This window comes from Lissotriton helveticus, chromosome 8 (assembly GCF_964261635.1).
Source record: "Lissotriton helveticus chromosome 8, aLisHel1.1, whole genome shotgun sequence".
Lineage (NCBI taxonomy): Eukaryota > Metazoa > Chordata > Amphibia > Caudata > Salamandridae > Lissotriton > Lissotriton helveticus.
In genome coordinates this window covers 1,683,225,980-1,683,238,410 of record NC_136069.1, presented here as the reverse complement: position 1 = coordinate 1,683,238,410, position 12,431 = coordinate 1,683,225,980, and the positions used below count along the sequence as shown (strand labels likewise).

The following is a 12,431-nucleotide window of genomic DNA, read 5'->3' as shown; positions in this document are numbered from 1 at the left end:
CCTCCTCTGATCTGCTGGGCCAAGACCTGGCTGAACTCTGAAATTAGTCTAAACCATTCTATCCTTAAAGACTGTATGGCACTGAACAAAGTCGATAAAATTCCATGGTTAGTTTACATTAAAAACACTCTTTGTAAACTGGGGAGGCCAGAACTATACTTTGCCCCGAGTACCATCAAGAAGGGTGACGTACTGTGGATTAAGAACAATTTTTTGGGACGGTGGAGATGGAACGGGAGGAAGTAGAGGTCCAAAAACCGGGAGTTAGGGCTAATTACATACTAAAGACTACCCCTAAATTAGAACCCTATTTGAATATAGTGACCCGACCCTTCCATCGTAACCTCCTTGTGAGATTTAGACTTAATATTATCCAGTATTCCTTGGGGAACTATCCAGTATGGGGAAAATCAGATCCTTCTATCCCCTGCTGCTGTGATAGTTTCTCCGAACAGACACTGATGCACTTTATTATGTTCTGTGGCCATTATGAGGAATGTAGGAAACAGTTTTTATTACCTATTTTGAGAGAAACAGGGTTTACACAAGTCCGGCCCGCACTCCGTTACCTACAGCTCCTAAGCAGCATCAGAGTAATATTTGGGGTCGCAAGTTTCTTGGTTGCTGCTATGCGTAATAAGTCTAAAAAACTGAAGCTAAATGTTCTTTGATATGTGTTTATAATTGCTATCCATTAGTTCTGCCGATGAAATGTTCTACCCTACGTAAATATAGGAAACTGTCCTTTTAAATTTACTTTTTAAACGTAATAACTGTTTTTATATATGAAATTGTTTTTAACACATAAATTGTCTTTTTATATATGTGATGAAAATGCTTTTATGATTTTAATTAATCGAATAAAGCTTACCTTGACTTGACTTGACTTGATTACCTAATATGTTTGTGATGGTAATTGCCTAATGTGATTCATGTGCTTTAAATGTGGTGCTAGGATATGTAATGCATCTAGTATGTTTTACGCACCCTGTGATGATACCTCTAGAGATGGTTTTACCTATGGAGGTTGGTGTTAGTGAGATTTTACTTCACTGTGAGTTAATCCCCTAAATGTGAGTTATTCTTAGGAGGCAGAGTCAAATGTGTTTAGACTAGTGAGAGATTGCCAACTGTATTTATACTGGTTAGGCCTAAATGTGATGTATGCGTGATGTGCAATGCCTTTATGCCTGTGATACCTCTAGTGGTGCTTTCATGCTTAGGAGGTTCTTTTGCCTAGTATAGTTCATCCTAGAGAGGTTATGTGTCCATGCGTGATCTATGCCTATGGTTATTAGTATTGCGTAGTGTGTACCTACCTGTTACCAGTGGTTACTGGTTGTGATCTATAATTGTTATTTGGTGTTACAGTTATTCTAAGTGCTAGTTCTACTAAGTACTGATTCTGACAGTGGCCCACATGGCCCTGTCCTGGTGTAAATAATCCCTTGTGAATATTGCCCATGCCAGTTGGCACAATGTATATTGTGTGATTAATATCTGATGTGTTTTGACAATACAAAAGTTATTTTTACATAACCTTGTGTGGAGTTCCTTTTGTGGTGTGCCTAGGATGTTGTTGCTGTTGTGTGCGTGCACAAATGCTTTACACATTGCCTCCGGGATAAGCCTGTCTGCTCGTGCCAAGCTACCAAGGGGGTGAGCAGGGGTTATCTTGGCGTGTGACTCCCTTGCCCTGACTAGAATGGTGGTTTCTGCCTGGCTTTGGTGTAAGCCTTAGCCAACCAGAAAATCCCAGTTCTAACAGGCGCTTTTTGCATCATCAGGGTGTGACACGGTGTAGAAATGGAACTACATGATGATATGTCAACAAAGATTTGCATAGCGCTGATTGCCATTAGTATGTCTTTCGAGCGCTTTAGGGTTGAATACTCCATATACACATTTTCTCTCTTCTACCGCAGAGCCACTGAAGGGCTAAAGTGAAGCCAGCGTATTACTATCCACAGTTATTTTATTTAATTGGTATTTGTATAGCGCTTACCACCCCAGAAGAGGCCTCAGAGTGCTTTTTGGCGACTATAACGCTACTTCAGAAACCAAAAACAATTAGTGGTGGGTTAGTATGGGGGAAATATGTGTTAGCTGCAAATTTACATTTGCAAAGTTCGAAAGTGGTGTAAAATTCTGAAATAAAGAATTAGGCTACAAGACATCGCCTCTCACCCCCTTTGCCTGTAACTGAAACCTGAAATCTTCCTGGAATCGAGGTTTCTGTGAGTCAGGTGCTTCTCTGGTCACCCTTCCAATGGGCCCGGCAGCAGCAGCAGCAATAAGCTGTTTCCGCCGCCCGCTATTCAACGAGAGTAGATTACCAGCTCTTCCCGGTCAAGAGGTGACCCGGCAGTAACCGGAAAAGGCGATCACGGATTGCGACCGGTTCAGAGATGTTATAGATCCGTATCCGAAATCAATCAGTGTGGGGCACGCATGAAGCGGCCTCCTGAGGGCTCACTAATGCAGGCTTCTTTATACGACATAATGTACCTCAGCGAGACCTAGCTATCATCACATTCATGCTTCTGGTGCAAGTGTGAGCCACAAAAATCCATCCACGACTGATTGACTCCAGCACCCGAATGACACAAGGCATATTTGTTTAGGTGACTGTATAGTGCAGCGCATGTGCTGCGATGCTAGCAAGACCTGAAAAGAGATGTGTGACCAGCTACCTTAAAAAAAATCAACTCTCACTTGGCTTCAGTGCAGCTCATGTGTTACACGGTAAGTTCAGCTCTCTGGTGAAGGTGTTCACCAAAACAATTCCTCCGTGACTAAGCGCTCCCTGCTGTTAAGCGTGCTAGGCGCTTTATTGCATCATCAGGGTATGATGCGGTGTAGAAATGGAACTACATGAGGATATGTCAACAAAGATTTGCATAGCGCTGATTGCCATTAGTAAGAGACCGCCACAAATGGGCTGTTTAGAGTGATGAGGTAAAATCGGCATAAAACCAGAAATTCAAACCAAGGTGCAGCGCTCCCTCAAAGTGAAAGCGGCATGAGATTTAACAGCCCGCTAGAGCCTGCTGCCACAAAGCTGTTTTGCGCGATGCGAAAATTGCAAGTGCCACAAATAGTGTAAAAGGCACACAGCAAAGAGTAACATTTCAAACTGTATGAAAGTTCAAATATCATGACTCTTGGAAAGTAAACGCGGCATGGACACGTTACAGTGTGTTACACTACAGTGTGTGAATGCAAAAGCAGGCTAAAAACTCAAGAACTCCCATATACATAGTAAATGCGGCATGACAACATAAACAAGAGAACCCAGCCCAAAAATCGAGCCTCTACTGAAAACCGTGACTTGAAGAAACGGTTCACAACCTTTCTTTCTTTCATTTAGTTGCTTCCCTGTGAAATGGATCCAAAAGAGAACAATCCCGCGAGTGCTGTGCGCGCGCCACAGCGAGACATGTGGTCTCAATTATCTCGCCTGTGTCTGGGCACGATCATTGAAACCACATGACGGCCTGTGCACGTAACAGACACCAATAGGCCGTGGGCGGAGCAATGCGCCCGCCTTTGGCTAATGCGTGCAGTCTTTCATAAAGAGACGCACGCAAAGGTCAATAGGGTGGCCCAAAAGGAAAAGTACAAGCACAAGCGTGTGCGATTCCTAGGGCCGTTTTCAAAGCCCTTCCAAAAGGTCGCTCGCCGCGCGACAGTGGTGCGCACTGCAACGCTAGGCGCGAGACCTAAAAACTGCTTATTGTTAATCACATAGGTGAAACCTTATGCATTTACCAATGCTTGTTAAAGAAAGCCATTTTTTCTGCACTGTGAAGTGAGTATAGCCGTGTATTCAGCATTGGCACCACGAAGCGTGAATTGTAGAAAGTAGTAGAGTCAGCGCTCATTTATACTTCTTTATTTGGTCTTCACAGACTTTTCACATTCTTTCTAGGGAGAAAATTCTGCCATTGGCTCATTAGATAATTTTGCTTAAGTAACAGTTTTAGGGGTCAGATGAATTAAGCTTTTTACCGGTCGCAAATAGCACAATTGGAAAAATGCATTTTTCTAAGTACAAACCCAATTTTGCGAGTTAGCAACCTATTACTGACTCAAAATAGGGTCTGCAAGTCGCTATTATACGGGGCATGCCGAGAACATCCCATCTTAATAGTGAGTCGCAGGGGAATGTACAGTTGGTTTGCGACCACAACTATTTTAATCTGCAACCTACTACAAGTAGATGGTAACCCATTCACAAACTGTAAGAGGTCCCCAGCAGACCGATACACAAATAGGAAGCCATCCCAAGGGGTAAATGGTAGCGAAAACGTTTTCAAGGACAAGCAGTGGTCCCACATACATCTTAAAAAATGAAACAGAAACTTTTCTTTTCTTCTTTTTGACATGCATCCCTTTTCCTGTAAGGAAAACGGAATGGATAAAAAAAGTTGCTTTATTTAAAAGCAAACACAGATATAGTGGTCTGCTGTCCTTAGCAGGTCACCATCCCTGTGTTATTGGTCATTCTAAATGGGCCACAAATTGCAACCTGCCTCACGAATGTTGACGAGGCAGGTCAATTGCAACCCCATCGGAAATCGCTAGTGTGTCTGAGACTTATTCGTACATTTTGTTTTGCCAGTCCCTAATTGCAAGTCGCAAAAAATTGCAATTAGAGAATCGCAAAACAAAATAGTCATACATCTGGCTTTTAGTTATGTGCTCACATTTCCACTGTCTTGTATTATGAAACAACTGTATAAATGTGCACTAATAATGTGTGCATTTTAGCATTACATACTCTAAATTGATTTTGGGCAGAAGATATGGGCCATGCAGGCTGGGTAATTTTGCACTGAAAGCATATTCAACCTTTAAGTATTTTGTTTCATTTTACAGGAGTTACTTGATGCATTGGTTTATTAAATCCTAAAGACAACAATCGCAGACATACAGCACCGTAGATGAACTGACCTCTTAACAATTTCTGACAAATTTAATCCCTGCAGAATCTCACCTTTTGATTTCCTCTCTGATGTATTTAAAGTAATAAACAAGTGAAGTGGAGCTACATTAAGCTCCATGAGCCATTTGCACAGCGTCATGCCGCCCCTGGCGTGCATGTCAGTTTCGAAGGTATTTTAACCATTTTTCTGTAGTAATCCCGATTTTTGTTCTAGTTTTGTCACTTTTTTATGTTAGTTTCATTTATCATATTATTTTATCCAAATCCACGGAACACATTCATATGCCAATTTTCAGTTTTCTTATATTCCAACAGTGCCGATCCTGGCCTCTTGAAAGAATATGATTGATGCTGTGTTCATCACAGGCAGTTTTTATTTAAAATAAAACCCAATGCATTTCGGGCCCTTACAGGGCCCTTCTTCGGGGGTCACTACAAATGATAAAAAATTACCATTAGCACCAATATTTTGCAAATACATGTATACAGAATTTTATAAATGTTACGCTTTTCCTAAATCATTTGTTATTACACATATTTCATCTTACTTTGCATATCCTTCCTTATTTAATCTACCTAAAAGGCTCCCTTCCTTGGATTGTAACCGTCACCCACAGTGGCTCTCCATTCCTATATCTCATGTTGCACTTCCCAGGTGGTCCCAATCACTACGTGTTACTTTCCTGTGCCCTTCCCCCAACCCTCCTGTTATCTGTGAAACATCCCTCTTTCAACCCGTGCTGACTACCATATTACCGCTAATGTGCAGGTTTAAAGCTTGTAGAACACGCATATTTTTATCATCTTCAAATATTCTCATGATGTTAAAGCAGCAGAGTTACTCGTTCACTTTTATATGCTTATTAAGTCAAACAGCGTGTCTCCTACGCAGCGTTATTCCATACCTGCTGTGATAAAGCTTAAAAGCTGCAGTCCGCTCCTTTCCTCCCCAAGCTGTGATCCCTTGTCTGTTAACACCTGCCTCTTAAATCACACTGCCAAAGAAATTTCCCTCCCAGTCACGTGCACGTTACTAATCCCCACCCCCTTGTGCCTTTTCATTATTACCAACTGCAAGTCCCAAGATGCATGTCCTTAGTTAAGCGCTATATCTCTTCTTGTTGCATGGTGAATAATCATTTATTAAAAGCAATGTCTCAATTCTGTGTTCTGTATTCAAATCACTTCGTGCTTGTTCCATACTGCTTGAGATGAACAGTGTTCTTCCGATGTGTTAGGTGGATTTTTTTGAGTTCTTTTTTCATCTTTCTTTTCTTTATCAAATCTTTAAGTGCGGGTGCATTCCTTAAGGGTGGGGCCTTAGTATGAATGTCCAATAGATGAGGGGATGCACACCCATTCTTTTTCATTTTGTGTTCGCAATTGATTCAGCCTTTGTAAAGTTCGCGTGCAGAACGGTTGTTCTGGCCTGCCCCTTTGCCATTTAGAAAGATCAACAAGTGAAGTGGAGCTACATTAAGCTCCATGAGCCATTTGCACAGCGTCATGCCGCCCCTGGCGTGCATGTCAGTTTCGAAGGTATTTTAACCATTTTTCTGTAGTAATCCCGATTTTTGTTCTAGTTTTGTCACTTTTTTATGTTAGTTTCATTTATCATATTATTTTATCCAAATCCACGGAACACATTCATATGCCAATTTTCAGTTTTCTTATATTCAAACAGTGCCGATCCTGGCCTCTTGAAAGAATATGATTGATGCTGTGTTCATCACAGGCAGTTTTTATTTAAAATAAAACCCAATGCATTTCGGGCCCTTACAGGGCCCTTCTTCGGGGGTCACTACAAATGATAAAAAATTACCATTAGCACCAATATTTTGCAAATACATGTATACAGAATTTTATAAATGTTACGCTTTTCCTAAATCATTTGTTATTACACATATTTCATCTTACTTTGCATATCCTTCCTTATTTAATCTACCTAAAAGGCTCCCTTCCTTGGATTGTAACCGTCACCCACAGTGGCTCTCCATTCCTATATCTCATGTTGCACTTCCCAGGTGGTCCCAATCACTACGTGTTACTTTCCTGTGCCCTTCCCCCAACCCTCCTGTTATCTGTGAAACATCCCTCTTTCAACCCGTGCTGACTACCATATTACCGCTAATGTGCAGGTTTAAAGCTTGTAGAACACGCATATTTTTATCATCTTCAAATATTCTCATGATGTTAAAGCAGCAGAGTTACTCGTTCACTTTTATATGCTTATTAAGTCAAACAGCGTGTCTCCTACGCAGCGTTATTCCATACCTGCTGTGATAAAGCTTAAAAGCTGCAGTCCGCTCCTTTCCTCCCCAAGCTGTGATCCCTTGTCTGTTAACACCTGCCTCTTAAATCACACTGCCAAAGAAATTTCCCTCCCAGTCACGTGCACGTTACTAATCCCCACCCCCTTGTGCCTTTTCATTATTACCAACTGCAAGTCCCAAGATGCATGTCCTTAGTTAAGCGCTATATCTCTTCTTGTTGCATGGTGAATAATCATTTATTAAAAGCAATGTCTCAATTCTGTGTTCTGTATTCAAATCACTTTGTGCTTGTTCCATACTGCTTGAGATGAACAGTGTTCTTCCGATGTGTTAGGTGGATTTTTTTGAGTTCTTTTTTCATCTTTCTTTTCTTTATCAAATCTTTAAGTGCGGGTGCATTCCTTAAGGGTGGGGCCTTAGTATGAATGTCCAATAGGTGAGGGGATGCACACCCATTCTTTTTCATTTGCTCATGGAGCTTAATGTAGCTCCACTTCACTTGTTGATCTTTCTAAATGGCAAAGGGGCAGGCCAGAACAACCGTTCTGCACGCGAACTTTACAAAGGCTGAATCAATTGCGAACACAAAATGAAAAAGAATGGGTGTGCATCCCCTCATCTATTGGACATTCATACTAAGGCCCCACCCTTAAGGAATGCACCCGCACTTAAAGATTTGATAAAGAAAAGAAAGATGAAAAAAGAACTCAAAAAAATCCACCTAACACATCGGAAGAACACTGTTCATCTCAAGCAGTATGGAACAAGCACGAAGTGATTTGAATACAGAACACAGAATTGAGACATTGCTTTTAATAAATGATTATTCACCATGCAACAAGAAGAGATATAGCGCTTAACTAAGGACATGCATCTTGGGACTTGCAGTTGGTAATAATGAAAAGGCACAAGGGGGTGGGGATTAGTAACGTGCACGTGACTGGGAGGGAAATTTCTTTGGCAGTGTGATTTAAGAGGCAGGTGTTAACAGACAAGGGATCACAGCTTGGGGAGGAAAGGAGCGGACTGCAGCTTTTAAGCTTTATCACAGCAGGTATGGAATAACGCTGCGTAGGAGACACGCTGTTTGACTTAATAAGCATATAAAAGTGAACGAGTAACTCTGCTGCTTTAACATCATGAGAATATTTGAAGATGATAAAAATATGCGTGTTCTACAAGCTTTAAACCTGCACATTAGCGGTAATATGGTAGTCAGCACGGGTTGAAAGAGGGATGTTTCACAGATAACAGGAGGGTTGGGGGAAGGGCACAGGAAAGTAACACGTAGTGATTGGGACCACCTGGGAAGTGCAACATGAGATATAGGAATGGAGAGCCACTGTGGGTGACGGTTACAATCCAAGGAAGGGAGCCTTTTAGGTAGATTAAATAAGGAAGGATATGCAAAGTAAGATGAAATATGTGTAATAACAAATGATTTAGGAAAAGCGTAACATTTATAAAATTCTGTATACATGTATTTGCAAAATATTGGTGCTAATGGTAATTTTTTATCATTTGTAGTGACCCCCCGAAGAAGGGCCCTGTAAGGGCCCGAAATGCATTGGGTTTTATTTTAAATAAAAACTGCCTGTGATGAACACAGCATCAATCATATTCTTTCAAGAGGCCAGGATCGGCACTGTTTGAATATAAGAAAACTGAAAATTGGCATATGAATGTGTTCCGTGGATTTGGATAAAATAATATGATAAATGAAACTAACATAAAAAAGTGACAAAACTAGAACAAAAATCGGGATTACTACAGAAAAATGGTTAAAATACCTTCGAAACTGACATGCACGCCAGGGGCGGCATGACGCTGTGCAAATGGCTCATGGAGCTTAATGTAGCTCCACTTCACTTGTTGATCTTTCTAAATGGCAAAGGGGCAGGCCAGAACAACCGTTCTGCACGCGAACTTTACAAAGGCTGAATCAATTGCGAACACAAAATGAAAAAGAATGGGTGTGCATCCCCTCATCTATTGGACATTCATTTTAAAGTAATAAAGGCATCAGTAGTGACATTATTTTATTGCTAAAGCAACCATTAAGGAATTCTTTGGTACCCCTACATCATAAACATTGCTTTAAAAACAGTTGATCTGAACTTCTTCTCCAGTTGTCTCTTGACAGCCCAAAAAGAGAAAGGAATTGTGAAGTTAACAATCATAAACTTCAGGAGTTTGGGACCCAAAGACACACAGTAGGGCAAGCCTGAGGCCATGTCTGTATGCCTAAAAAATGGTTGAACTTCCTTGCAGATCCAATTGGCTGCTCACCAAAGATTCCAAGTTCAGCAATATGGGATATTCTTGAGGGAACAGAGTCAAGTTAAGATAGTGAAAGCTCGTGCCGATGATGAACTGGATAGTTAGTATGAATCCGGAGGTGACAAGCTGCAATATATTAGTCTGCTCTGACAGAAAGGCTCACAATGGCAGATGCTGGCTCTGGATCCTCTCCCTTGCGTCTCTCCTAGCAGCAAGCAGAAGGTGACCACCCAGAAATCTCACATCATCTTGAAGGTGTGAAACCAGTCATGGGACTGCTGAGGAAAGCTGCAGAAGTTGCTGAACTCTCTTAGAAGCTGGAGCTGCAGTTTAGATGGGATTGTTCATCGTCCTTCGTTGAGACCATAATTACACACGCAGCATCTGGTGGCTAAGGAGACATTTGAACTATTATCTTCCTAGTATTCCGGACAGAAGGCGACATAGTTATCACCAAAGAGGAAGGACTTCCATGGACATGGAGCACCCCCAACATCTAAATTATGGGTGACACTGACCCAGATATCTATGAACCTCTTGACATTGAATTATGTGTTTGCCTCAACACTGAATCTTTCAACGTTGACCTTCTGCTTCTCAATGTTAAGTGCCTCAATTAGGACTGGGGATTGGGAATGCTGGTGATGACAAGTTGCTCCCAACTCACTTCGGGGGTCACAGAAGCAGCATGGGCAGAAATAGAGTGGAATGGTGGCCTCACCCCCTCCAATGCAAAAAAGAACAATTGATGGACAGAATGCAGAACAATGCCATACATTCACCCCAGAACAGAGATCTGGGCCTTAATCCATCGTTTTTTTGCTCACCTTGCCATTACAGTTTGGACCCAGCCATATGCAAATCAGTCTTGACTCTGCACCCAATGGGAACAGTACAGCCCCAAATTGCCCGGCCAGGTCCTCAAAGCAGAAGTGAACACAGTAGGTGACATTCTGCGACCAATTTCCCTCTTCTTAGCTCTGAGGCAAATTATTACTTGTCTCTTTGTGGAGATATCTTTTGACAAATCACACAGTCCTTGAGGCATAAATAGGCAACAATGATGACAACTGAATCACAGACATAAATGGAAAGGAAAAAATAAAAAATGACACCTGTATCACAATTTGAAAATGCAAGAGAGCAATAAAAAAAGACAGATAAATCACAGGCAGATGAGAAGAGAGGGATCAAAGATGACTCCTACAAGTTGAGACTGAAGGAGATGAAGGTATCGAAGATGACACCCTGACCACAACCTAACAGGCAGAGGAGGAGAGAGGAATCATCGATGATTGCCTGATTAGAGACAGGGAAGGAGAGTAAGGGCTCAAATATGACAATGAAATCACAGGCAAAGAAAGAGAAGGGAGAATTCATGATGACATCTGGACCAGAGTCAGAGAAGGAGAGCAAGGGATCAAATATTAGAGGCTGCGAAAATAGAGAGTGGCACGCCAATCACAGGTTAAGGAGGAATAAAGAACAACAAAACAGATAAAACAAAGGAATTAGAGAGAAGCAACATGTCAACATGAAAAAAAAGAATTCTGCTTTTGTACCATGCATGGAGCAGCCCCCCACAAGGGACCTCCTTGCATGGGACAATATTTCTCAGATGCATTAAAAAAGATAAATATGTCAAATATGAAAAGCGATTCAGGCCTGTACAGGATGTCATTTAGGACCCATTAAATTGCAGTTTTCACAAGCATGGGCAGAACAAGTGATCATGATGTGCATCATTCATTGTGAATTACTATCACTCAATTCATGCATTAGAGTAAAAAAACAAAAAATTCAGGACCTGATGCCAAGTTCTCAAATTCAGCGACCGAGGTCTTCATTTCTTCTACATTGTTGGTGTCCTTCTTGGAGAGAGCTTTCAAGATCTGTCTGCATGCTAATGCACCCATAACACATTCTGAGCACTGCAAGAGAGAAAACACAATGCAAGTTTACAAGTGCAAGACATGTGTTATCCCTATCGCCTCTCTAGGAGATCAACTGTAACTTCAGGACCATATTTATTGTGGCATTCCATTGCCCTTGTGTCACGCATGGTGTCGTAAGGGCAACGCAATACTCAAGCTAGATTTACCAAGTAACGCAAGGCCACCTTGCATGGTCCTGTGTTGCATGGTAAATCAGGACTAAAGTAAGGCAGCTCAAGTAGTTGCTTTGTGTTACTCAGCCCTGGGAAAGCCTTCCAAGGGAGTTCCCACTCATCCAGATATGGATTTTAGCGTAATCCCAGAATACCCTGAGAATGCATCAAAATAGTACGCCTTCCCAGGGGAGGTGCAGCAAGGAGAAATATCTTTATTTCTCCTTTTTGCAGCACACTGGGAAGGGGTAAAACACCTCTAAAGATAGTTTTTGTGTAGAAAGGTGTCCATTCCTACACAAAACAATCCTGTCTTCAATGCAGGCTCCCGTGCATGTGGCGCAAGGGTGTCAGATGGCGCTGGGCAACAGATTGGGCAGCATCACAGGCAGAGAGAAGGAATGCTCCATATTATGATGGATATGCTGCATTCTCCTTTTTTCTACAGGGCAGCAAATTGTCTTACTGCCTTGTTGAAATAATGATACATTTGGCTCTCAATATGAAAGCACATTAATTGGAAAATCAACAAAAAATCACAAAGAGGAATAGCTTGATCTGAGTTAAGAACCTCGGTGCAATGTCATGCTGAAAGCACATACTTTTATCTGGCACACTGGTATGGGGTTAAGGGTACCAACCATGGGGGCAAAGTCAGGCTGGAGGCACTAGTCCATCAATGATTTTGAATGATTCTACTGGGTTTCTGGGCTGTTTTCCTTTCCTACTACAAAGGAGCCGGTTCACAAACTGCATTTTTCAGTACGTTGAGTACAACTACAAAAGTACTGCTCAAATATTACAAAATGCTATTCACATAAGT

General features: G+C 41.6%; 1 protein-coding gene across 1 annotated transcript in view; it reads right to left on the bottom strand.

Annotated features, from left to right (window-relative positions):
- LOC144774087 (transient receptor potential cation channel subfamily M member 2-like) overlaps positions 1-12,431 on the bottom strand; it is a 900,698-nt gene that overhangs the window by 365,564 nt on the left and 522,703 nt on the right. Inside the window, 1 exon segment of the mRNA XM_078659113.1 lies at positions 11,309-11,432. Coding sequence (XP_078515239.1) covers positions 11,309-11,432 — 124 coding nt within the window.